At 54.1% G+C, this 27,162-nt stretch overlaps 2 protein-coding genes across 2 annotated transcripts; both read right to left on the minus strand.

Moving 5' to 3' along the window:
• Positions 1-43: 43 nt before the first annotated feature.
• Positions 44-20,157, minus strand: PRPF8 (pre-mRNA processing factor 8). Its single transcript, XM_075439884.1, has 43 exons — positions 20,081-20,157; positions 19,849-19,958; positions 19,602-19,770; positions 18,697-18,861; positions 18,380-18,598; positions 17,544-17,756; positions 17,139-17,264; positions 16,956-17,061; positions 16,283-16,473; positions 15,980-16,099; positions 15,712-15,901; positions 15,415-15,534; positions 14,945-15,079; positions 14,708-14,837; positions 14,128-14,324; positions 13,822-14,028; positions 13,570-13,733; positions 13,105-13,231; positions 12,798-12,990; positions 12,249-12,436; positions 11,806-12,044; positions 11,109-11,255; positions 10,612-10,822; positions 10,151-10,267; positions 9,819-10,066; positions 9,447-9,626; positions 8,833-8,968; positions 8,068-8,237; positions 7,615-7,744; positions 7,286-7,432; positions 6,881-7,041; positions 6,047-6,238; positions 5,209-5,446; positions 4,826-4,954; positions 4,121-4,234; positions 3,805-3,978; positions 3,356-3,549; positions 2,770-3,009; positions 2,514-2,655; positions 1,527-1,667; positions 1,181-1,320; positions 833-1,035; positions 44-313 (listed from the first exon to the last, which is right to left on the minus strand). The coding sequence occupies exons 2-43, from the start codon at positions 19,946-19,948 to the stop codon at positions 159-161; spliced, it is 7,008 nt and encodes a 2,335-aa protein (XP_075295999.1). The 5' UTR covers positions 19,949-19,958; positions 20,081-20,157; the 3' UTR covers positions 44-158.
• A 1,632-nt stretch (positions 20,158-21,789) lies between these two features.
• TLCD2 (TLC domain containing 2) lies at positions 21,790-27,162 on the minus strand. Its single transcript, XM_075440236.1, has 4 exons — positions 26,949-27,162; positions 26,179-26,261; positions 25,247-25,329; positions 21,790-23,699 (listed from the first exon to the last, which is right to left on the minus strand). Exons 1-4 carry the CDS (start codon positions 27,128-27,130, stop codon positions 23,322-23,324), a joined length of 726 nt encoding a protein of 241 aa, XP_075296351.1. The 5' UTR covers positions 27,131-27,162; the 3' UTR covers positions 21,790-23,321.

Raw genomic sequence — 27,162 nt, forward strand, 5'->3', positions numbered from 1 at the left:
CCGTCCGGGCCCTCCCCCCGGGGCGGGACCTCACCGGCAGCGCTCCCGTTCCTAAAAAATTTATTGAGCGACTGGAGAGGGTACAACAACGCGGGGGGGGGGGGGCACGGACACGCTGTTGAATATCAACAGTACTGGGGGGGGACGGGGGGACAGGCCTAGGCGTAGAGATCCTCGCGGTCGGCGGAGTAGACCTCCCCCTCCTGCAGCAGGGCGAAGTTGAGGAAATGCGAAGGGCGATGGACCTCGTGGTAGAACTCCTTGGGGTTGGCGAGCTGCAGCTCGTACTTCATGTTGGGGTCGTGGCGAACGCCTGGAGGAGAGAAGCCCGTCACCCCCCGCCGAACCTCACACGGCCATTTTTGAGCAGAGCGTGCAGGAAGGGAGAGTCTGAATCCACAAAATCATCGCCCTTCGGGTTCCCCCAGTCCTTTTCTACTCATCAAGTTTTGCCTGCCCCCCTCCGCCGCCGTTCACCACAGCAGCACCTCCTGCCACCCCCCCTCCGGGCACAGCTTTTCCCCTGCGTTTTCCATCATCACCTCTATCGCCTGACAGGGATTAATTGTTCAGCGGTAACAGACACGACAACCCCCAAACACAAGACGTCCACTCCTCCCCTCTATTGGTTTGCTCTCTCACCGCTGAAAAACCACCGAGAAGCGACAGCCCAGCGCCGGCCCCAAGGAAAGGTCAGACCACCACGCCGGTGTCCCCGCCAGCCACTCCCAGGGACATCACGCCTAGGGACGGGCAGGAACGCTTCCCCGAGGAGCCACCTCCGTCTCCTCCCCAAGCCACCCCCGCCACCTCCCTCCCCGGGGCAGCTCACCCATGAAGTTGTAGTTCCAGGACCCTTGCGCTGGGACCATGAAGAAGCCGAGGAAGCGATCCGAGAGCAGCATCTGCACGCGCTCGTAGTGGGATGGCAGGTAGCCCTTGGGGTTGTTCCCCTTGTCCGTGTTCTGCCTGCCCCACTCGTAGCCGCTCGGGGTCAGCTTGTAGGCCGTCAGCGTGCAGGAGCCCGGTGTAAAACTGGGAGGAAGGAAGCAGAGATGGGGCAGAGGGGGGAAACCAGAAATGAGCAAAGTCTCCTCTTCTGCCAAACGTTTACTTGGAGACCTCAGCGCGTTCCCGAGCGCTGTCCCCACCGGGCCCTCGGCAGCCTCCCTGCTCTCACCTGCAGGTGATGATGATGGTCTTCTCCCCATCCCAGGAGGGGTTGTCAGCCATGACCTTGGCGTGGGTGGTGACATCCTGCGGCGAGAGCTGAGGGGACTCATTTGGCTGGGTGTGAATCCACCCCAGAGGTTCCATTTCCTGACAAAAAGAGAGTGGGAGAAATTAAAGACGTTTAAAACCCCACTGCTTCAAGCACAGCAGGACTAAGGCTTGGCTTCCACCCCATCCCAGGTCCTCCAGGCCCCCATCTCCAGCAGAGCGAGGGAGGCTGCCCCACCACCTCCGGTCCCCGCTGCTGCAGACGGTGCTCCTCCACCCGCAGCGGCAGCAGCGGCTCAGCTCACCTTGAGATACTCGTGCTGCGGCAGCTGCCCCGGGAGATGCACCGTCTGGTGCGTTCCCCACTGCGGCACCATCACAATGCACCGGATCTCCTTCACTTGGGGGTTATCAGGAGGGCTCACTCCATACAGGTAACCTGCAATCTAGGAACACAGACGCCGCCTTAGAAACCCAGACGAGACCTCCACGTAACCATGTCAGCGTGGCTGGGCCCTGCCCTCAGCTCCTGAGGAGAGCATCTCCTGGTTGGCAGGTTCTCGCCAGAGGACAACAGAATCACAGCATGGTGGGGGTTGGAAGGGCCCTCTGTGGGACACCCAGTCCAACCCCCTGCTGAAGCAGGGTCACCCAGAGCAGGCTGCACAGCACCGCATACAGGTGAGTCTTGAATATCTCCAGAGGAGACTCCACAACCTCCCTGGGCAGCCTGGGCCAGGGCTCCGTCACCCTCAGAGGGAAGAAGTTCTTCTTCGTGTTCAGCTGGAACTTCCTCTGCTTCAGTTTGTGCCTGTTGCCCCTTGTCCTGTCGCTGGGCACCACTGAACAGAGTCTGGCCCCGTCCTCCTGACACCCACCCTGCAGATATTTATCAGCATTTCTAAGGTCCCCTCTCAGCCTTCTCTTCTCCAGGCTGAACAAGCCCAGCTCCCTCAGCCTCTCCTCGTAGGAGAGATGCTCCAGTCCCCCCACCATCCTCATAGCCCTCCGCTGGACTCTCTCCAGTAGCTAATTACAAACAACAAATTACAACACTGTAATTTGGTTCAGTGCTGAGTTTCCCCCCCAAGTCTGGGCCACGAGGAGGCATCAGCACCTGGCTAGAACCTGTGTGCTCAGCTGTAGGGCCCGTGTCTGTCTGGAGCACAGAGCGCTTCGCACGGACACAGCACCAAGTTCCCAGCCCTTCGCCACCAGGCCCTGCCTGCCCAGGACGGGTGCGTGCCCCAGCGGCGTGGAGCACGGCTGTAACAGACTCCTCGCACGCTCACCTGGGCCCGCAGATCCGAGATGCAGATGAATTTCTTCAGCACGTTCTTGGGAAGGATGTAGGTATAGCCCGTCTCCTTTATATCGTCTGACGACACGTAGATGTGGTTTGTTCGCAGGTGGAGGTTGGCAGCAGAAATCGCTCTGTGAAGAGGAGACAAGCATTAGAGGAGATCAGACAACTATCGGAGGGCGCACGGATCCCTTCCCAAGCACTGTGACCTCCTCCTGGCACAGCAGCCCTGCCTGCCCTCCTACCTGACTCGCCACTCCGTCTTCGAGGAGAAAGTCTGGGTTTCGTAGTTGCTGGTTGTAGAGGTGATGATTTCATCCCCGTGTTTGTTAACGGTGCGGGTCTGCGTGGCCGTCAGCTGTGACTGCTCCTTGGTTTGCTTCTCAATTTCCGCAATCTGCTGTCGCTGCTGCGAGGGGGCAGAGATCTCCATGCCCAGGATGATGTCTCGGATCTCCGACTGTGTCAGGGACGCAACGTTTACACTGAAAGAGAAAATCCACCCAAGTCAGGCATTTCAAAATACATTCTGGACCCTTCTCACCAAGGCACAAGCTCAGAACATCCGTGAAAAATGAAACCACAACTTCTTGGACAAGAGAAGGGACCAAATCACACGATGCGCAGATCAGAAAAGGCTCGGTGCAGACATTTTTATCTGCCTCGCTAGGAAGCAGTTAATAACAAGAACCAGTCTCCCTACAAAGCTGACAGTTCATTGCCAAAGGCCCTTGCAAGTCATCTGCTCTTCACAAGGAGCACTCTGGCCACACAATCTTTAGGGCACGAAGGAAAGGCTGACGGGATTATCGCAGCTGGACAGTGGCTTACTTGTTCTTCTTGCCGTAGTCAGCAAGGATGAGATCCTTCAGCTGCACCTCCACCTTGATCCACTCCTCATCTGTCAGGGTTGGCCAGATGTGGTGAGGCTCCGTTATGGTCGTCTTGTCTGGTTTCAGAATAACTTTGGCTCGATCATTATTCACATGTAGTGCCCGCAGAATCAGAATCAGACGAGAGAACGCCTTGGAGAAGAAACAAAAAGATGCAGCTAGTCAGAAGGGAAGAAACCAACTACATGAGGCCCTAGTACAGCACCGCTACGGTTGGGCACACCAACACTGCCCGGGAAGCGCCAGCAGAATCAATCTGCAGGAAAACGCAGGCAGGCCAGAGCCAGGTGCTCCCAAGCAACAAACCGGGAGGGATCCCTGCAGCCTTGGCTCCTGCCTCCTCCATCAGTGGCAAAGCAAAACGCCGACCGGGCACGCCGTGCTTACCGTGTAGGAAGAGATGGTTTTCAGCCAGTCATCGTAGAGATTGAAGAGAACCATCTGGGGTTCGGTAGCCTTCAGGATGAGATCACCGAACTTTTCCACTTTCAGACAGGCCTGGAATGGCAGCTGCAACTCTGAGCCTTTGATGACAATATTGGGGAAATCCAGCAAGTGCACCTGGAGTTTATCGAGAAGAGCAGTTAGCTCACAGCTACTGCAGACCAGCAGTCCAGATAAAGCCCTTCACAGGAACACAGGACTGTTCTGCAATCTCCCAAAGGTCTGACAACGTCCCCACAGAGCCGTATTGCATTGTTACCTCCAGTGGGTCCAACATGCCCTTCCGCGTCACTATGATCTGCTTCGGCTGCTCCTCCACAGGAAGCGACCGAATCAAGGCCGCCACTTCTTCAGCAGTCTTCCACTTGGCCAGCTACGGAAAGACAGCAGGGTTAGGGAAATGACTCCCTGCTGACAGCAGACTCTCCACGCCTTGGGGAATGAGAGAGGCTGAAACCAAATTCTAAAAATACAAATGGAATTTATGGCTTGTTCCAGATCAGTGACAAGGCCCAGCGTTTCCTTCTTGCTGATCACAGAGGGACGTTCCCATTCCTGGAGCTGTTACGCCTGACTGGCTCAGAAAAAACAGCCGGGCACACCGCCTCCCTGGCTCTGCCACCTGAGAGTCTTCTCACCGCACTGGATGTACAGCCAAGTGGGGCGTGATTTGCTGTGACAGTGAGACCTGCACTGTTTCTCAAGCCCTACTTGAGGATGTGAGCTCCGTACACCTCAGAGCCTCACAAACCTTGCACCGTCAACGCCTGCACTCTTCTACTTCCATATCCCACACTAACGCTCGCCTGAGCACAGGTTACACACTGCAAATTGAAACACCAAACTTGCTGAGAGGCCGGAGGCTGAAGACCCCCAAGACGACTTCTGCTCAGGTGAGTGTCCCAGGCAGTCAGAGCCCACCCCAGCTCGCAGCCCGAAGCCCAGCAGGCGGCCAAGGCCCTACCTGTCCCAGACGCTTCTGCCCTGCCCACACGGACGTATGGATGATCTTCAGGAAGAGCTGTCCAGTTCTGGGATTGAAGATGAAAATGGCTCCGTTGATGGGTTTTGTGGTCAAGTTCCCTTCAAAAGTCTGAGAAAACAAGCAAAAGTGAAAAGTACAGCCAGATAAATGTAGCCCATCCACACCTTTACACAACAGCCAACTCGCTGTGTGTGTTGAGCAGGAACTGTATTAAAAGCCTAAGAGCTGCTCTGCACACACTGCAAAAATCTGGGTCCATGTCGATTCCTAGTTTTCCACCACGCATGTCTCCACAACCGCCCCGAGCACAGGTCATGTACAGCCCCTGTCCCTCCCCCCTGCAGAACCACCCCTGGCCTCACCTTGTGAATGGTCACGCGGTACACATTGGTGTCATCCACAAACCAGATGATCTGGTTGGAGAAGAGCTCGCCGTAGTTCTGGGAGGAAAGGTACGGTTCTGTGGGCTCAGACGAGTACAGCTGCAGCCCCTTGCGGATTCGTTCTCTCAACACGTACAGCGCGGGATTTGCTTTCATAATTTTGGCCATGGCCTGCTGGATCAGAGGTTTGCTCCCAGGGAACCAGTTCCCATAAGCGCTGAAGAAGTAAACAAACAGAAGACCTGGTTGTTGAGATGTTGTCTCTTCATCTCAGAAGAGACAACAGCCACGCCCAAGTCTTTCCACTCAGCAGCCAGGCACCTTTCTGCCTGCTGAGTACTGCTGTCGCATTTCTCTTGCAATGCCCCTGGGAGCTGCTCCCCACGCCTCCTCTCAGTGGGAAGCCACAGCACACGCCTGCGGCAGCCCCAGAAAAGCTGCATCTTCTCTAACAAGCACACTGGAGACAGAGACGTGCTTGCTGGGACTTTCCCTCTAGATTTCCAGTGAAGAACAGTTGACCCCACTTGTAGGGGGCCTAGAAACAAGGCCTGCCCTTCAGCTCCACAGTCTGACAGAAATCTCCGAAGAAAACAATCATACATGAGCTGGGAGAACGGAGCCGTTATCATTAAACGAGCAGACATCGGGCAACCTGAAAGGACTGCCCAGATGCCCGACCCATTCACTGCACACCTCTGGCTTCTGCCTTTTCCCCCTCATCCTCCTGCCCAGGATACAACCCAGTGCAGAGATGCACCGAGACAAAGCCACAAACTACCAATTTCAGTTCAAATACAGACAGTGTAGATCTCACCTGTGCAAGTTGTAGGCCAGATCAATGGCAATCAGCACACCAGTGGGAGATGGATAGATACTCATGTTGTCTGTGGTGTAGTCCAGGAACTTGGCTCTGGCGTAGCGCTCGATATCATGGGAATCGTAATCGCCCCAGCGCAGCTGGATATCTATCCAGTACTTCTGAGTGGTGGTGCTGTCCATCACATCTCTAAGGAGAAAGCAAGCCAGAACAACTCAATCTTGAACAAAACTCTCCTGCAGTTGCTGCGTGTCTTTGACAGAGTAACTGCCACCAAGCAGTACTCCTGCATAGGTACTACCTACATAGCATCCCGAAAAGGGACTCTACTACTCTCTCCACACAGCAGCTGAGTGCAGAAGCTGTCAAGAGAAACCCTCAGCCAATGGGGTTCAGCTGCAGCTTTAAACAAAGGAGCACAGCTGCTCCTCTACTGTGCAGTCATGAGGGTCGCCTGCCCTGGGGATTGTCTGGTGAGGATTCAGTTGAACTGAACACAGCACGGGTGCATCCGATTCACTCGATTCTGGTCCTAGGACAACACAGCTTTGTGGGCTTCCCTGAAGAGCCCTGCAGAGCTCCTGAGCTCTGGCTCAGGAAAGAGCACCCAGAGGAGAGAACAGCAGCAAAGACAGTCTTCACAGTTTGCAGAAGGGGGTGCTGGAGGTGCTGCAACCATCTACCCAAACAAGTACTGCACTTTGCCAGGCCTAATTGTGTGCTCCTGTGTCCCCAAAGAAAACCAACCCTACCATCCGAGAGATACGGACTTTGGCTCAGGATGACAGGCTCAGCAGCAAGATCAAGGAGGGGGAAAAGGGGAACACTCACTTGGAATCTGCAAGCAACGATGGACGCGACACGTTCCACTTATAGGAAGCAAAGAGAAGGATATCTGCACACGAGGAGTTCATCTTGTACGACTTCCTGGGATGGATTGTCTCTTTCTGCACCGTCTCAATCTCCAGAGCATCCAGCTCTTGATCAAACACCTGGGGAAAATGCAGTCAAAGGTGAGTTGTGCTCAGGCAACCTAGCTACCAAATCTATCCTCAGCACAGAGCTAAACCAGGCATCCAGGAAAATCCCATTTCCTCCCCTTCCCTGTCAAATCACTGGAGAAGGGGGAGCCCTGTACGACCTCTCGGACAATCGCTGTTGCTAGCAGGAGGCTGCTGGCACACGAGGAGCGTGCGCGCATTGCACCGAAACAACCCAAATTAACATACTGCCCACCTGACACAAATCCATTACTATGCTCTCGTGGATCTTTTGCCACAAGTGAGCTCGGAAAATCTGAATGAGAGAAATCTTCAGCGTGGGGATCTTGCCGTGCATGAAGATGCCTGTCAAATCCAGCTGCACCTGAAATCCAACATAGACCTGCAAAGGAAAAGCAGCTGTAAGAACATGCAAGAGCACAACTGATGAAGTTTAGAAAACAGAACAGGTACTGTTCAGGAGGTTTAGTTCATCCGTAAAAAATGTTTTGAAGAATCAGTTAGATTGATTAACTGCTCTGATTTCAGTGGAAGCTCCTACGAGTACAAACTCCAGGTACTCACGTTGGCTCTGTTAATGGTAGGAGACCACCACAAGGTGAATCTTCTGTTTGGAATTTGGTTCAAACCCGATCTCTGGGCATTCGTCAGCTTCTTCCACTTCATGGACTCCTCAAAGCCACTGGCCTTCTCCCTAGAACGGGCAGACAAGCAATTCCACAAGATGTCCCTCATCTCCGCTGACTGCTATGTGCCACATATAACAGGGAACACCCACACTGGAAGCAGGGAAGATTGTTTCATGCAAATAAATTCCCATGGATTTGCATGCTGAAGGTCAGTTACAGTCCAGTCCCAGGTGCCCTCACAACTGAACTACACAGCGTGCTCAAGTGATGACCAAAAAGGCCAAAAAAAACAGAAAAGGCTCAACAGAATCAGTTCAGTTTGAGCCCAGGACTCCTGCTGGTGCACCACTAAGCTCCATTTTGCAAGACAAACCAAGGTTTCTCTTACCAGAAGAGACCCTCCCATGTAGGGAAGTAAGTGCCCTTGAAGAGAGTGTGCTCCAGGATCCCTTCCACTCCACCAAGTGCCTGGATCATATCAGTGCGGTAGTTGTTCAGGTTCCAGAGTTTGCCATCATGGCGCTGATGCGTCCACCAGAACGGGTTCTGTTTCAGGACCTGGAGACAACAGCACACCAGTGAGCAGCTTTGTATTCAGATCATTTAACCTGGCTGCACTAATTGTAGAGACCAAGACGATGATGATGTCAGATAACAAGTAAAAAGATTCATGCCCTCAGTCCTGGAGGACACAGCTAATCTACAACATGAGTTCAATCAGTACAACCACGCAATTCAGATTGGGTAGAACCTAAGATGATGTTTTTATCCTTCAGGGACTGGCCTTCTGCAGAGCTACCATTACAGGCTTTAAGTAATATTTTTTTTCCACTGTTCTTAAAACTTAAGATTTTGGAATGTTTGTTTTGGGATCTTTTTTCCCTCTTCAGAACTGATTTCTTAATACTCAGTTGCACTAAGCGTGGTGTTCCCCAAGACACAGCAATCTATCCAAATGCTTCAAAAGTGGCTAGCTACAGATTTTGGAGCACCTGGTTCTCAACAGCCTCTACCAGCCCTGACACATGACTCTAAGCTCTTCCCATAGCAGGCAGACAAGGAAGCGCACCTGCAGGAACGCAAGGTGAAGGGACATTGTCTGGAACACGTTATCTGAACCTCACACTCTGCCAGAGAAACTCACAGACCATACCTGATACTGTTTGAAGTCAGTCCTGACTCTCCACCCTTTGTCATAAGCTAGGGTATGCCGGTCCTTCTGGAAAAGGGTGTTAATACGAGGAATTCCCCTGTCCCAGGAGTCCTCCAGATCCTCCAGCGTCAGACGCCTGAAAAAAAAAAATCCCCACACTTTGTTACCTCTCAATTTTACAGCAACGCATCAATGAATATTTCAGGTGACGAGTTCACAGAAATAACACAGACCTCCGGGCTCTGGCAGGAGACGTTCTAAAACGCCAAACACTCGGAGGCTCAGCAAAGCGTCTATAGCCATCACCATGAACAGCTGCCAAACAGCCCAGAGGAAAGCCTGCCCTTGTAAGTGCACAGAACTAACTGCAAGTGGGTCTGACGTCAGCTTTTCCTGGCACCACCTGGCATACCATTTCCCTTAAACTATGCCAAGGGTGCACTATCTGCTCGCAGAGTCCGTACCTCCTCCAGAGGTAAGACAGCAGCTTTGCAGGCGGCCTGTAGCATCTATCACAGGACCAGCAAGGTCTCCAGAACCTGAAGATAGCGTGATGCTTCACCCCACTGCCTGTCCTCACACACAATGATCTGTGATTGCACATGGAAACATACCTGTTCTGGGCTATAGCCTCTTGGCGCTTGAGGGCATACTCTGCCCACACTCTCTGAGAGTCAATGAACTCACTCTCCCATGGCTGGATGTAACGATACAAATTTGGGATGAGCTGGTCCTCCTCGTGACTCATTCCTGAGCGGAAGTGAGTGATGCCAACATCTGTCTGCTTGGACCACCTGCAGCAAAGAGGCACGAGAGTGAGGTAGGGGCGACAGGACTTCACGGGTCACACCACCATGACCTACTGTAAAGGTAACATATATCTGTAACACGGCATGGTTTAGCATTCTCATATATTTTCAGGGCAAAGAGTATCTAACAAAACACTCTACTCACACGGGCATTTAGGACAGAGCAGCACAACTCACCTCAGGTCAGACTGCGGGATGAGAACGTGGCCCATAGAGAGCATGCCCAGCCCTCCCAGCTCTTTAGGGGTGTAAAACACCACCGGTGGAAAACGGCTGGGCATTTTGGAATTCAGACCAATTTTGATTCGAGTCTGGATTTTATTTTCACACTTCACCAGCAAATCAAGCAACTCCTGAGTATTTACAACAGCTTCCCGGAAATACGTCATCAAGCCAATCAGAGCTGTATTCCATTTATTGACAATCTAGAAAGGAAGGCAAAGGATCAGTTCACAGCCCATTCGCCAAGCATCTGCAGAAAGCTGTCGTGTGTCTTCCTCCCACCTTACCTTGGTGAAGGTTGTGGAGCCAGACGCCATGAGGATCTGTCTCACTCTGTTGTGAAACCTCTGCATAGACTCGTCATCCACACGCAGGAAGCACTGAGCTGTGCGCTCCTTGGTGACCTGCAAGAGCACAGAGCCATCAGTTCCCTCCTGCGAGCCTTCTCTCCAACAGACGGGAAGGTGAGCTCTTGCCATCAGGTGTTTAAGAAACACAGGGAGAGAAGAGGCTGAAGAGCACCTCTACAGTTTCAGGTCTCCGCTCATCGCCAGCCAAGGACTTCCCATCCCTCTCAGGAAGGAAAGTTCACCCAGTTCATTTTAACCCTACGTGCTGGGGGTCCCAGCTACACAGCTGGCCAACACGTGCTGTAGATGCCCCTGCCCAGCAAGCACAAGCCCTGCTCTGATGCCAGGTACAGGCCAAGCAGGGACAGCTCTCCCAGCCTGCCAACGCCTCGCCCTACCTCATTCTGCAGGTTCCAGACACCATCCTTGTGGGTGAACTCCTCATAGCTGGTGCGGCACTTGGGCAAGATGCGGCACTCAAACCCACACATGTTGAACAGCAAATTGGGGTTATCCTTGCTGTAAACGGATACGAAGCTATTCTCCCACTGCACGGTGGTGACGGATCGAGGCAAGCGGTTCTTGATATCCCAGAATACAGCACGACCACTGAAAAACAAGACGGGGCACAGCAACAGGCTGTCTGTTACTGGGAGCAATGGAAACTGGGCACGGTCTCTCCCAACCCAACCCAACCCATCCCATTCTACAATTCTACGTTCTCAGTGCCTTCCTCGCACTGTACAGTCTCTCACTGTCAGAATTACAGCACAGACCTCTCACCTCTTCTTATTTGTCTTCTTGAGCACCTGCCTATCAGCCTCCAACAGTTATTTATCAAAGCTGATTCTCCCACCCTCCCACCACTTGTTTTTTTCCAGTTTGCAGCCCTTACAGGTTCACATCGTGTTTCATGAGGCGCATCCGAGCATCCCGGGGCCAGCACTTTTTGTTGTTGTAGCCTACAATGTTCTCGTTGTTGGGATCCGGATGCTCCGTCAGGTACCGCTGAATCAAGTCTCTCGCCTCATCTGCTGTAAACCTGAAGACGCACAGAAGAGGATCTGGAGTTACAGGACCAACTTCTCAGAACACCAGTCTGCCCAGACAGACAAGGACTTGCTTAAAGATAGCTGTTTGCTGCAGCATGTTTGAAGATAACTATCCAATTCCTGTATCCTCCAATTTCTGTATCCTCCCACTGAAAAGGGGTTTCAGCTTCATTAGCATAGAGCAACCCATGACTGTTTGGGTTATCTTTCCATGAACAGACATAAAATTCTATGTCCACTTGCTGGGAAGCCAGAAAAGGCTTATTTCACCAGTGGAAAATCTGTAACAATTGAACTTTTGACATTGCTTCTCTGCTGGTCCAGTGAAGCTACAGAAAAGCACACTGAGAAAGCAAGAGCAGGCATGTGGACACCCAATTGTTCTGGAGAGCCTGTCAATTCAAATGTTCCTGACCTTTCTTAGCAAAGGGAACAAAAGCCTGGAGTAAGAGCATACTAATTGCCACACTTCTGCAGCATCTGCTGCAAGATGCCAGAACTAAAGTTCAGCTGAGGAAAGCAGGGCCCCTGAGCTCTCACCTGAAGAAGATGTGAATCCGGTCGATGTATCTGCAGAAGAGGCGAATGGGATGGGCCACCTCAGTGGCAATGTCTTGGAAGCTGAGGAAGTCATTTGGCATCTGGGGAGGCCCAGCCATTTCACTGGCACGGTGCAGACCCAGCACCAGCAGATCCATCACAAGCCCATAATACTGGACAATGAAGGATGCAAACTGCAGCCCACGAATAATCCCATAGGAGTTTGTGTGATTCATGTCCTGAGGAAATGAAGTGGAATTGTGAGAACCTGTCACGATATATCAGAGACCTTTTACCCGAGCAGTTGCTCTTTAGCAGGACCTTTCTTGCTCCCCCACCACTACTTCTCTCTCTAGCAAGTCTTGTGTCCCCTCCTCCCCCAGGGGTCCAAAACCTCTCTGTTTTACAGTCCACAAACTCCCTTTCCTGACAGCAATCATCACCTTGTAGTTGATCACCACGTTGTTCTTGGCTGTCATGTAGTCAGCAATGTTGTGATCAACAATAAGACGCAACAGCCTGTTGAGCAACGTCAGGTCAATCTTCTCATACATCTTCTCAAAGCGAGATTCCAGCATCACATTGCATTCACCTTCGCTCGTTTCCCAAACATCTTGCAGATTATTAATGCCTGAGGAGACAAACAAGCTTGTCATGTTATCTGACAAATCAGAGCACAGAAGAGCCCTTTTGGGCACAGGAAGTCAAGGTATTTCCTGTAATGCCTGATTTTTCAGCCTCTGGTCCTTCCAGTCTATCCAGAAATGGGAAGAAGAACCAACCACAAATGCTGTGGAAGTTCTCCTCCTCCAGTACATACGTATATACATATACACATATATATATATATATAAAAAACCATCAAAACAGTTTCAGATTGTAACGACTATTGAGTGCTAGTCGCAAATATGAAAACTTAGCTCCCAAGGGGACTCGTAGGAAGCAAGTTCCTGATAAGAAAACTTTTTGCATGGAATACAAATCCCACTAACCTTGGCACCACTTGTACACCAACAGTGGAGGAGGTTCAGTGTCAGCAGGTTTGATCCATGGAGGGAAGAGTCTTCGCTTATCAGCCTCATACCACAAGTACTGATCCAGATAAGCATCTGTGATTTTCTCCAAGGGCTCAACATCATACACAGGAACCAAGTGGCTGTAGAGATCCATGAACTCAATACCCACCTAAAAAAAGAAGAGGCAAAACAGATGCTTACAGCTGACGGAGAACACGAAGTCTTAGCACCACTGAGTTCCTGGGTACTTTTAGTATAGTCTGGCTCTCACCAGGACACTTACCTCCTTGAAGGCTCTCTGAGTTAAAAGGTGTCGCTTGATTCTGGACAGAGCTTCGTGAGGATTATCATAAGCCTGTTCAATCAAGCCCAACTCTTCTCTCTGCGACTGATTCAGGCGAGATTTCACACTGAAAGAGAGAAACAACAACTCGCATATCCAAGCATGAACAAACCAACGACCACTGCATTAAACCGATCAAAGACACCGTTCAACCAAGCAGATCAAGATATGATCCATAACTCTTCACAACCCACATCCCCGAGCTTAGAAGCCCCAAGTGGCAGAGCCCACGAAGAACCCCCAGTCAACCTTGGCAGTACCACAACCTACAGCCCTTACCAGACCATCAGGGTAAATTTTACAACATATTCAATTCCAGGAACAACAGATCACAAAATAGCTTCAGAAGCCTTTCCCAGTGCAGATGTCTGCCCCTGCAGAACACAATCACTTCCCACTGCCTACCTGTAAGCTTCCTTCAGCCTCTCCAGGGCTAATATGAGCAACTTGGTGTCATGCTTGTAGGACAGCGGGGGGAAGGGAATGGGTGAGAACCTCCTGCTTTCCAGCCAGTGCACTGTGGTTGTGTACACTGCAACAGCCTCTTCCGCAGTGATGTAAGGCCCGTCCTGCAGAACCACACCATCGGCATTAGTCAGTGAAAGCCTCCCTAAAAAACAGCACCAATCTGGGCAACCTCAAGTAGGACACAAATACCTTCAAGTAATTGTGCTGCCGTTCCTGCTCAGCTTTTAAGTAGAGTCTGGTCAACCGGCCCAGATTCTTCTTACAGACGGTTTTGTCTACAGTGGCACCCCGACGGATCCGCTCCCTGTTGTAGTGAGCTGTGTTTGTCCACCAGTCAGCTTTTGCCTTCACATACCTCAGGATCATGTTTTCAATAGGTGTGGGCAGCCCTGGCACCTGGGAAGGGACAGTAACGTCAGGAAAGCAAGGAGTGAGAAGAGCAGTTCCATCCAGAAGATGTCAAAATTGAACCAAAAGGCCAAGTGAGAGACTTACCTTCCAGGGGATATTGGCCTTCCAGCACCGCCAGGCCTCACTCAGATGCTGCAGGATGGTTCTGGCTTTGTTCTGTTTGATTCCTTCTGGCATCATGTCCAGAATGTCATGCATAACGGCTGCCCTCAGCTCCAGGTCAAAGTGAGACTCCACACGCTGCTTCGTGACAGTCTTTGCTACACCCTTTGAGTGACGGCCTGAAAAAAGCAAAGTACTTCAGCAGTGTGACACTATTGGGCAGCGCTCCTCCTTCTTCCTAACACGGGATTGCACCGAGCTGCAGGATGTCTGAAGAAATTACACTGCCACAACATTACAACATCATCACAGATGGTTAGGAGGCTGTGGACCCCGACCCCATCCTGCTAAGGAGCAGGGAATCCCACTTCCATTTGCAATCTCTTCTGGGGGCACTGATCTCCTAAGAGCTCTAAAGTGGTCAATAGCTCTTGGGATTGACATGGAGCATGGATATAGACCACTGCCTGGAACAGAAAACTGGAGTTCAAGCTGGCAAGTAAACAGTATTAATCTTTACCACGCACTCCTCCTGCATCCAAGATTTACACAATGTGCTGACCTTCAAACTGCCTGGCCAGCAGATTCCCCAGCCAGCGCTCCAGCAGTGGCGTGATGCCCCTCATGAAGAACAGCCATACTCTCCAGCCTGGAGCCCAGAAGCCACAGCCAGGACCTTTGCCCACAGGGCCCTGGAAGAGAGACAGGTTAAGAGCAGGTCACTTACTGACACTCCGGAATCCCTCCCTCATTGCTCAGTTTACGTGGGGTCACCATCACGTGGAAAGGTGAAACTTACTGTGTTAAACCTGTAGTAAATGAGATGTTTCAGGTCCTTGCACATACGAATCTGCCTCATCAGTTTGTACTTGTATCGGTACATTCCTGTCAGCTGGCCCACGTGGGCAAAGATGTACTGCAAGCCATCTGCCAACTGAAGCACAGGGAGCACAGTCAGAGACAACCACCAACACTACGGATATTGCCTCAGAAGCCAGGCCCATTGTACAGCCAGGAGCAGAGCGTATTAGGCCATGCAAAGCTCCTAACACTGACTCGTATAATGATCAATTCTTATAAGCTAGGGTAAAAGCAGAATTTCACCCAATGCTGTGTGCTTTCGTTGTTCCCCCTGTTCTCCATAACACTGCAACATTCAGTCACGTTGTGCATCCTATATAAGCCTGACCAGACATTCCACTCCTCCTCTTCCTTCCCCTCCTCACCTTTAGAGAAAAAAAAGGAGGAAAAAAAAAAAAAGGGGCCTACCTGAAACGCATCCACATTTCCAAGTCTGTACTGGACATGGCTGTCCACCACCAACTTCGTCAGTCGCAGAACCTCTCGGCACAGATGGAAAGCATTACCAAAACGGGATTTCTTCCTTTCCTGGAAGAGACAAAAATCCAGGATTTATGCAACAATGTTACATAAGAGTGAAACAGTTCCAGTTTGGTCAGTCTGTACAACAACTGAACAGCTGAGGCACTGTGGCCTGTCTTACCACACTAGGTACTTAATCTTCTGGTGAACTCTACTCCAGTAAGACAGCACATGGACCAATACCTTAGTGGTGAGGGTCTTCACTGGCTTCAGGTTGAAGTTGTAATCCAAGTGAAGGTAGTTCAGGTTCTTTCTGTGGATCAGCAGGTTCAGCATGTTGTAGCCCTGGCGACACACCTGCAGGCCTACTTCCACCCAGTCCAGCTTCGTCGACTGGAAAAACTTCGTAGCCTTGAAGGAGCGGAACAGGTACCTGGAGAGAGCAGGGAATATCATCAGCTGAGCCCCCTACACAGATCAGCAGTTTCCCACTGAACAGAACCCCACTTACCGCTTCTTCTGGGCCTTGGGAGGTCTGTGCTTAAGTGCATTCAGAACGTAGTATTTCAATAGCTTCTGATAGGAGACTCGCACTTTCACTGGCTGGCCTGCTGGGCAGTGCTCACGATACCTAGGGATAAACCGTATTTCAATTTTTGAGATAACTCGCATTGCTTAGAGAACAAGTCTCCAGAAACTCTCCTAAAATCTCCAGAAACAGTCACCACAGTATGTCTTTTGTTTTATTTTCCTTGTAACAAGACAACAAAGTCACGATCACTAGAACACCCCCTTCCCCCAGGAACTAACTCACCAGTTCTTGACCAGTGGGATATCAAGAGCTCTTCGAGTCCTCCCAGACCTCAAGTTGAAGGGCCGCGGGGCCCACAGCAGGGCAATGCCATTGGCTGTGTTATCTGTGTAGAGCGGGGTATCCTTCAGGAAAGGTTCCACAAATTCTGGCAACTCAAACTCTTCATCATCATCAGGCAACGGTTCCTGACTCTGAAATGCAGAAACACCACACAACCTCTGTTTCCTGGTTGCTTCAGCTCAGTTTTCCGAGTTAACCAAGTAAAAATCATTTCTTTGCTCCCACAGAAGAAGTGTGACAGTGCTGAGTATCGGAGAAGCACAAAGCCCCAGTGGGCCTGAGAACTAACGCTGGCTAGACCCTGAGCCACATGTTTTGGAGGTAACTCAAAGGAGAGCTCCATCAATACTCCAAGGGCAACCAAAAAGATAAATAACCTATCAGAAGACTCCAACACTCTTAATTGGACTTTATCTACAGAGACCAAAGGAGACACCTTTGTGCAACTCTAGAAGTAGAAAAAGACTAAAATGGCAACTGTGGGTTTTTTTGTGAAACTGCTTTTGCTTTCTCCTGAAATATCTATGCATGTGCCGCCACCAGAAGCAAGGTCACAAGCCAAATCAGCTCCACACACAGGGTTTATCACAGGCTCTCTTGGACAGTGACTCACCTTGACAGAATGTCTGTGTGAAATGGGGTTGATCAGTGGATCGAAGTAAAAAGCTGGGAGATCAGGATCTTCTGTTTTAATGAAAACGACATTTGGAGTATGATACCTACAACACAAAATACGTATTAGAGTGTCGTGACAGCTTTCCCCTCCCCTCCCTGCTCTTGAGGCTGCTGCGCTTACCAGGTCAGGTGGACATGGTGTGGCAGGTTATTGTACAGGTACGGAAAAGCGATTTTGTACTCTGTCCTGATCGGCTGCCTGATGATAATTTTGTTGATGTCATTAAATTCGTTCCAGTCTTCATCCCTCAAATGAGACAAAAATAAATTGCTATACAAGCATTCAGGGGGACAGAAAGGCAACCATTTTTCACCAAAAACATGACACCAGTGCTTTTCCTTTAGCCTTCTCTTCACACTAACAACCATTCAGTGTCCAACGCAGCTAGCACACCACAGACTTAATGCTAAAGAGAGTCAATACCCAGGAATAGCTCACCCAAGGCAAGACACTTGATGACAGATTAACCCTCCTAGCCCTCTTTCCAGATAACCACATCTCCCTCCTCCTAAACCCAATACTTACTGAAGATTGATGTCTCTAACAAGAGGCTCAAACTTGGGACCTCCAGGAATAGCCATGTTCAGTGCCTTGGAGGTAAAGAACGCTTTCAGGTCAAACAAATAGAAGTAGTTGTCATCCACAAGGTCAGTGAGCAGCTGATTGGCCAGCCGGTACAGCGTGGACATCATCGGGAGAGTGAACTGCCAACGCTGGTATGTTGAGCCATTCACGTACCTGCAAGTCAACACAGCACGGACACTCAGAACACAGCCAAAGACAACGGGGCCTTTACCACAGGATCAGAAATAACCCAACATTTTTCACTGCCCATCATTCGCAGAAAATAGCAAGGACAGCTAACACAGGGGCCCCTCTAGACAGAAAGAAAGGCTGCAGGACTGCTAAAGACCACTAAGGAGTACACCTACCCAGAAAATACCCACTGCTCCAGTTCCTCTCCTCCTCCATATCCAAACTGACACACAAGACCTGAAGTCACGCTCAAGAACCTTTGGCAGGTATGCGCACTCTTAGCGAACATCAGTTCAAATTCCAAGCAGAAAATCTAAGTTTTTATCTTTATTGTACGGTCAAAAACATCAGAGTTTTCACAGTTAAACATGCAGCAGCCCTCCTGGACAGAGCAGCCTTGTTTGCCCTCGCTGAACACTGATGACAGAGCTTTACAGCAGTCAGATTCTCCCTCCCATCCCTGAGGGAAGGTTTTTTCTCCCTACCAACATCACATGCAGCCCAGTATTACACAACCAAAGGTTATATGCTGTGCACAGGTAATTTATGTAGAGCATTTGTTTCTCCCCTGTCCCAGCAAATTGTGTTACCAGAGAGGCACGTACTTCCTGTTGTCTTTCAGTGGCTGGTGGTCGTAGAACCAGTCCAGCACAGGGGCATCCTCCTCTGGATCCAGCTCAAGCTGAATCGCTTCCAGGGGCTCCACATCCAGGATGTTATCAGCATAATCCAGAGGGGGTTCTTCATCATCAAACGGGGGGAATCTCATCCTCTTGAAGTGACGCCTGTCCCTCTTCTCTCGCCTCATCATAATCCACATTGACCTGGCAGAAACCCAGAGACCATTAAACATCGCTTTTACTGTGGATGCACGAGTGTTTGCTCACAAGCTCCCACCAGGGCAAAGGAAGAAGGCACTTACCCCCACTGAGCAATGTACACCGGCTCTATGACCCAGGGAATCTCATTCACAAAAGAGATGGCGCCTGTGATATGGTACAAGACTGGAACATCCCTGATTTGCTCCCAGGGCATGGGCATGTTCTCCAAGAGCTTCAGAACAGCATGAGGCATGTACTTCAGAGCACTACAACCACAAATCGAGGAAAATCAGGGTTGGAAGGGATCTCAAGAGAATCGCCGTCCATCTGCTGCAAGCCCAATTACCTCTACACCTTTCACTCCTGAGAACTGCTCAGCTAACCTGTTCGTAAAGGCCTCCAGTGACAAATCCATGAAATTCCTATTCTATTCTTGTGCTTTATGCATCTCACTACCAAAAATTTTCTATTTATTTGGCTTCTAAGAGACTGTCACACATTAAGAACGTTACAAATTAAAAATTCCAAATGAGTTTCTGGATTTTTTATGGCTGACGATAAGTTAGTGCAGCGGATCATGAGCTGCGTAAGATAGCTCTCTGAACCCAAACAGCAAAGCAGCACCCACGGTGCTTCACAATCATACAAAAAACATACGCTGACTACTTCACATTCTCCCTCCACTTCTTCCAAGGTAATGTGTTATCCAGGGTAACGTTTTTCTCATAAATTCAAAGCAATGAATTCCTTCGCACATCCTCTCCAGATGATCTTTAAGGTCCCTTCCAACCCTTACCATTCTATGATTCTATGATTGCTGCCCTAGCGCAACTGATTATCCCACCCTCCTCGAGCTACTACGCCGCCTTCCCTGCACAACAGACCGGGAAAGCCCTCTGGAGAAGCGGCTCTCCCTTTAACGACCAACGAGGAGCCTTGACAGCGCAGCAGAGGAGGACTCGGCTCAGCTCCTCGTGTGTCACACGGCGGGGGGGGGCTCCCTTACCCCAGGTAGACGCGTTTGTCGTGACGGAACTTCCTGTTGGTCATGTCGCCGTGGTCGCGGATGATCTTGCGGACGTGCTCGGGGGGCATGTCCTCCTTCTGCGCGTCCACGAAGCCGAATTTCCTCTTCTCCGCATAGCGCTTGGCCTGCAGCTGCTGCCACTTGCGGGCTGCGGGGACAGAAAGGCGGCGGCGTCAGGCCCGGCCCCGCTGGGGAGGCTGGGGCTGCAGGGGCCGGCCCTACCCACCTTTCTCCTGCAGCTTCTCCTCAGACATGTAGTCGGGCAGCGGCGTCAGCGGGGTGGGCACCGGGGCGCAGCCGCCGCGGTACGGGAAGACGGTGGCCATGGCGACGCACCTGCGGGGGTGGAGAGAGGAGCTCAGGGCGGGGGACGGCGCCAGCCCCCGGCCCGTCCCCGGCCTCTCCGCCGCCGTCCCCACCCGGCCCCCGGGCCCGCATCTCCCCCCGCCCGCCCTCACCGGCTGCCGCGACGCCCCGCGCTTCCCCACCACAATGGCGGCGCAGCACCGTCGCCTCCGCGCCTCAGAGACCCGGATGTGGGCGGGACGCGTAGCCAGGAGGGCTGTCCAATCAGCTTTCGGGCAGCCTCTGTGACAGCAGACGCAGCCCGTCAGAACACGGAGGAGCGGCGGGAGGCGGGACCAAGTGCAGCAGAGGAACGGAAGTTGTGCCTGGAGTGCACTTCCGGCGGGATGCCCGACCTCCTCCGGTCCCGCCCTTCGCTGCTTTCGATTGGCGGAGAGAAGAGGCGTTGACAGCTCGGCGCCTGCTCTGATTGGACCACGCCTGGCGCAGATCACCCCACGCTAGCTGTAGGGGGCGCTGCGGGCGGGGCCTTTTGGGGGGGGACGCAGGGAGGGCGGCTGGGCGTGCGGTGCCCCTCGGTGGGCGCAGGAGCCCCCCCCCCCCCCCCCCCCCCCCCCCCCGGGCCTGAGCCTGCCCCGGGCCTGGGCCCACCCCACAGCCCCGGGCGGGGTTGCACAGAGCCCCCGGGGAGCGGCGCGTCCCCCCCGGCCGTACTGCGGCCCTTGGTGCCTCAGCGGGTAGCCCCCTCCCCCCGGGCACCCCGTTCCCGGTCCCTCTCCGGGAGCGCAGATGCCCTGCACAAGGCCGAGGTCCGGCTCGCTGCGGGCGGACGAGTGGGCCTCACGCATCCCCACGGCCCGGGGGGTCACAGCCTTGGGGCTTCGGCGGGGTGGGAGCTCCCTGGGGGTCCCCACGGGGAGAGGGGCCTGTGCTGGAGGGGATCCCGGCTCCTGGGATGCGGGAGGGGGCTGAAGGGGCGGTGGGTGGGTGGCAGGCTGGGGCATAGCTCCCTGGCAACTAATTTCCTGATGGAGACCCTCCCTCCGGCCCGGTGAACCCCTGTGGGGGGGCATTAGAGGGGCAGGCCCCTGCCCACAGCCCTTCAAGCCAAGGCTGTGGCGTTTTCCATTGGGAGGGACAGGCACTGGGTACCCCCGCGTCCGGCCGCAGTGTGCTGCAGAGCCACCGCTTGTCCCGCCATAGCACTGTGGGAAAAACCACGCCTGATGACAGACTCCCGGCTTCCCTGGCCCTCAGCCCGGCGTGCCCGGGGCACGCGTGACGGCAGGAACGCGGTAACACAATCCAGGCCTTGTGAAACGTCCCCCGGTGTGGGCAGAGGCCGCAGCACAGGGCCAGCATTTCTGAGCGGGTGCAGAGGTCGCGCTGAGGGCAGGGATCAGCGGAGCAGCTCCTGAAAAACTGGCTGTAAATGGGTCAAACCAAAGAGAAAGCCTCGGCTGCCGGTTCCGCTCCGGCTAGGAGCTGCGAGCGGCACACGGGCACCTAAGCACCGCTTGAGGTGCCCAACCCAAACACGGAGTAGGTGTCTCAAGCACCTGCAAGCTTCCCTGCGCTCTCCGCAAATAGAAACGTAAGCGGCTTCGGCCACGAGTCGTCTCCAGCCTCCCGTTGCCCACACAGATCGCTCGTCTTCCCCTGCCCAGGCAGAAATGTGTCTGCTCCCTTATTCTCCTGGAAGCGAGTGCTGCCCGCTCCAAGCAGCGCGTTTCAGCCCATCCCCCAGCTTTTCAAACCAAATGAGAGGTTTCGAGTTAAAGCTTCTTTGCCGCACAGCAAGCACGACAGATCCAGCGGATTTCTCAAAACCGCTACACGTAACCCCGACAGCGATCATCTTGCTTTTACACACGGTGCTGGGCTGCTGGGGAACAGTTCAGCGTGCAGGAATTGGTGGGGAAAAGGAAATGCAGAGTAAAAAAATTTTAAAAATTCTGATCCCTTGTCCTGGGAAGCCTCCAGGAACAGGCAGAGCGAACCACAAGGATCCTAGCTTTGCTGCTAAAGCCGGAATCGAGGATGGGGAATGAGGGCAGCGAAGCCACGTGCTGGGTGCTCTGCCTGCCGCCTGCCCTGTTTCACAGCCGGCGCCTTCCTGTCCCCACTGGCTGCAAGCGGCTTGGTGCAGCAGGGCTAAAGGCAGAGCTGGCACCCGTCCTGCCACCATTTAGCCTCCCACTTGCCAGCTCCAAGGAAAGCGCAGCCTCCCCTCGCCTAGGAGGGCAGGAGAGCATCAGTAGGAATAGGAAAAACCTTTATCTTGCTCCACAGAAAGGAGAGGGGAGGAAAAACCCCCAAGAGAGGTAGGCTGTGCCAGGGCACTGGGCATTTTCACTTGGCAGCAGGGAGACACAGGACAAGAAGAGCTGTGCTGAGCGGGGACGCCCCTGGAGCAGGTTGGGATGCTGAGTCCCCTTTTCCCTCGAAGCCCTTTCCCCTCCAGTTGTTTCATTTGCAGACATTTATTACAAGCTCACGTTAGTAAGAGCTCTTAATGCTGGGCTCTGCAGCAGCAGGACTTTTCATCCCTAACAGATGCCTAAATCTGGCCCAGCTAAACTCCTCGTCTGTGGGAAGCGACCATCACACAGCATCATCCTGGCCAGCGACTCACGCTCTCCCACGCTCATTTATGGGCACTTAATACATCTGGGAGCAAAACAACACAGAAAAAGCTCCAGTTGTCAGGAGCAGTCAGCAGCCCGTCCCTGAGCACAGCACCGCAGCACTCGCTGCCCGGTGCTCTGCCCCCGAGCTGGACCCCACAGCAGGCAGCATCCCACCCAGACAGGTCTCAGCCTCTCCCTCCATCACCCACCTGGGACAATCTCCTTGGGGAGGACTCATGAGTACAGGGTTTGGCTTTCACTGACCCTGACCTCAATGACGAAGCCTTGGGGCCTCTCTTGCCTGGTGCTGCTCCCATGGGAAGTGCCACAGAGAACGCAGGCCTGAGCGCAGTGTCCCCTGGCCGATGGGACGCCGCGGGCTGCAGCACCGCAGGGGTTAGAAACACGCTCTGGTGTTTGGATGTCCAGAAGAGCAGTAGGGAAACAGTGCCCTTCTGCTCTCATCTCAGTGGTGCCTCAGGGAGCTGTGAGAGCTGTTGGGGCTTCTCTGAGGAGCTCCCAGTTGTCCGACCACATCATCCAGTGGTGTGGGGGGGAGCAGAGCCCCGGTGCCTGGTCCGTGAGCACCTTCTCTTCTGTGCAGGGCCCAGGATCTGCAGCCAGAAGAAAAGCCCAGATTCTCTGTTAGTGTGGACCCTCCAAGCGAGATACTGAAACAGCCACGCTCGCTCTCCACTGCACTTTGCTGTCCTCCTCCACAGGCTCAGGGCTGCTCACTCCCCAGACCCTGCGAGGTAGGGGACTATTTCTCCTTCTTCTGCTGCACGTCCCGTCTGGATTTCAAGAAGTCACTACGCAGCAGGCGGTAGAAGAGGATAATGTTCATGGGCATCATGATTGCCATGCCCACCGTGCCCACTGCATACGTCGCTGGGGGCACGTTCTCCCGGTTGAGGAAGAGCCAGCGGGTCATCCAGGCCAGCGTGGCAATGCGAAACACCACGTAGGTGCCCAGGTTGATGATGCTGTTGAGGCGGTAGCAAGTGGTGTGCACCAGGCTGGCCATGAGCAGGATCTGCCGCAGGTGGAGGAAGATGGAGTTAATCTCCACCAGTAAAGCCACGAGGGCAAACCCGACATACTGATGGAGCAGCACGGCGATACCAAAGCAGACAATCACCTGGGAAGGAGAAAGAAGAGAGGCTGAGCCTGGGAGCTGGTTTATCTCAGCTGCTGCAAGCTGGAGCCCTCCACGCTTGGGTGCAGTGAAGAGCAGAGGTGGGAACAGTTATCACGCCAGTGCCAAACCACTGGTCATCACCCCACATGTATCTCTGCAGCTTTGCAGCCTCCAGCCAGCGCTGCAGCCTCGGGCACGAGATAAAGCGTCCCAGCCGTTGCATGAAACCTGAGCAATTTTTTTTTCCCCAGTGGGAGGAGAGGAAAACAATTCTGTAAACTCCAGGTTGGCAGAGACAGAGCAGCCAAACCTAACCCTGTTTGTGGCCCGGGGAATGCAGTTGGTTGTGGCTCAGCAGGTTTTTCCGCACACAGTGAAGGGGTTGAACCCGCCAGGAAGGGAGATCCTGTAGCCCAGGGCTATGGTTGCTGCTGGCTTGGGGATTCTCCCCAAGACAGGCATGCTGCAGGGATTAAGCGGCTTTGGTGCATCAGAGAGCCCCGTGGGATGTGGGGTGCCCCCACCCTGGCCTGAAGCACCCTGGGGCTGCTGGATGCTGCTGCAGAGGACAGGGCTGCTGAGGGCAGAGTGGGAGCAATCCCTGCCCCACACCCTCCCTGCCGGGCGGGGGGACAGGCTCTGGCCTGCCCGCGCTTTAGCACACTCAGTCCTTTCTTCAGTTTATACCATTAATGCTGTTCTCTGTATTTGCTCTGTAATGAGATTATCTGCTCCCTGCTCGTTAAGTCACTGTCTTGGCCCGAATTAGCTCTATTGTGGAGATGACCTTTTGACTCGTGAGCGGTGGGCTCTGCGAGACAGCAGCTCTGACCGTCGCCTCATCCCAGGTAGGTCCCAGCGCTGTCCCCCATCCCCAGGCCCAGCAGACCCCTGTGCCTCCCTTGCACCCCACAGCGTCTCTGCTGCTCAGCTCCAGGCTGTGCCACCCCCCCCAAGCATCCACAAGGCATCCGGACTTCGGAGGCGATGGAAGTGACACCCAGGCTGGGCGCAGCCAGCAGCAAGGCAGGCAGAGGGCACTGACGTGGGGCTCCCGCAGCCACCCCAGCCCCGCGGCCACGGCTCTGACCCGAATGAGAGGAAAGCACCCCGGGGAGCGGGAGGTGGAAGGAGGAATGCGCAGCCCTTGCTGGCAGCTGCTCAAGCGGCCGAGAGCTGGCAGGAGCTGAGCTGCTCGCCCGTGCCGGTGGGAACACCCGGGTCACTGCCTGTCCACACCACTGTTACGGATCAGCCCCCCAGCCCAGCCCTCTGCCCCCCTACTCTGTGCACATGTTTTTTTTTTGTCCTACCCTATCTTTCAGTGCCTTTCTGAAGACCCTTGAAGAGTACCCGAGTCCCATGGGCTCAAGAGGAGCTCCAAGCTCTGCTGTCTGGGCTCCTCTCCCCAGGCAGAAAAATCAGACGGACTTTGTAACAGGTAGCAACACCCACACGAGCAAGAGCAGGAGCCGCGCTCAGGGCCCCAGCCCCAGCCTCCGTGGTGGCACAAGCACCAGGGTCTGTCCCTGTGGCGGTGGACTCACCACGGAGTGATGGAAGAGCAGCTCCCAGGACTGGTGAAGTTTCTGATTGCACAACATATCCACAAAGTCTTCGAGGAAATAACCTGGGATCAGAGAGGCCGTCAGCAAAGAAGCGGGGCTGGGAAGGGCTGTGCCAAAGGACCCAGCCCTCCCACTCTGCACCTGGCTGGGCTGGGCAGCCCGTCCGGGGAAGTGACGGTCACAGCTCAGCCCAAACCCTCTGTGGGTGGTGTCACACACAGGGCAGGCTCACACATGGAAGGAGAAGGAAGTTGGTGTGTTTTGGGTCCCTCCTGCAATCGCTCCGTAGGGCGTGCTCCTAGGGAAAGGTACTAACTGATCACTTGGATCTGCTCCCAGAGAAGGGCAAAGACCCTGCGAAGCACGTGGACCCTCACCCTTGTTACTGTTTCAGAACTGGATCCCTTAACAGCTGCAGGATTCGGTGCCACCAAACCAACCCCACCTCAGCATTTGACACACTCAAACCTCCTTGCTGCGCTGTAGCCATGCTGGGAAGCCTGTTAGCACTGACCACAGGGCCGGTAACAGATCTGCAAGCAGGTGACAAGGGGAGGGCTTCACACAGCCAGAGGACTCCAAGCTCCCGGCCTCCACACCGACAGGTTTAGCTTAAGGCTTTGGGGGGGATCTGCATCAACCCCACATCATGGGCACTTCAGGGGTGCCCCAAGCCCTGGCTGCCCCTTGAGGATGGCAGCGGGCAGCCTGGTGCCCAGCACCTCCTGGCTGCGGGTGCCACGGGACAGAAAGGAGCCACTGTCCTTTGCCAAGAATAGGGTGATTGTCTGGGGTGCCTGAGACGTTGCTGCCCACGCCATGGCTCAAGGGGCTGGTGTCAGGCACCAACGGGCCCCTGGGTACCCCCCCGCGGGGCAGAGCAGCGGGCAGCCCACACCCCCCCACCTCACCTATGGACACGGCGACCAGGCTGTGTGCCCCAGGTGGGTGCGTGCCCACCAGGTCCTCGGACAGCTCGGGGTGGAGGCAGAACCTGCGGGGAGAGCGGCTGTGAGTGCTGGGCAGTGCCTGTGGTCCCCCAATACCCTTCTGCAGTCCTTGGTGCCCACCCAATGCTGCTGACCCCCTCCCGGAGCCCTCCTGTTCCCCTGATCCCCCCACAACCACCCCTGTCCAGACTCTTTCCAGTGGTGCCCAGCGACAGGACAAGGGGCAACGGGCACAAACTGAAGCAGAGGAAGTTCCAGCTGAACATGAGGAAGAACTTCTTCCCTCTGAGGGTGACGGAGCCCTGGCCCAGGCTGCCCAGGGAGGCTGTGGAGTCTCCTTCTCTGGAGATAGTCAAGACCTGCTTGGACAGGGTCCTGTGCAGCCTGCTCTGGGTGACCCTGCTTTGGCAGGGGGTTGGACTGGGGGATCCCCAGAGGTCCCTTCCAACCCCTGCCATGCTGGGATTCTGCGATTCTGTCCTCCTGCTTCCCCCACAGCCTCCCTGCCCCTCAGTGCCGCTCTACCCCTCGATCCCCCCCTCCATCTCTCAATGCTCCCCCAGTTCCCAGGTCCACACCCTCCCCAATGCTCCCCAGGGTCCCCCAACATCCCCCCCCCCGGGTTCAATCTCCCTCCGTGCCCCTCCCGTCCGCGGGTTCCCCCAGGGTTCCCCCAGAGGTCTCCCGGCGCCCCCCCCCGACCCCCCGGGGGGCTCCGCGGTGCCGCTCACCCTGCCAGGGCCCCCCCGCCGCTGAGCACGCTGTGAGCCAGCGACGTCCAGATGTTTCGCCACTTCCAGCGGTTGCGGCGGGCGGGGGGGGGCGGCGGCACGACCCGCTCCAGCCCCCGGTTCAACAGGCGAAAAGCGGCGAAGGAACCGGCCACCACCAACAGCCCCGACCCCAAAGCCATGGGGTCCCGGCGGTCCGCAGCCTTCCCCAGGC

The sequence above is a fragment of the Opisthocomus hoazin genome, chromosome 20 (genome assembly GCF_030867145.1).
Source record: "Opisthocomus hoazin isolate bOpiHoa1 chromosome 20, bOpiHoa1.hap1, whole genome shotgun sequence".
Taxonomy (NCBI): Eukaryota; Metazoa; Chordata; class Aves; order Opisthocomiformes; family Opisthocomidae; genus Opisthocomus; species Opisthocomus hoazin.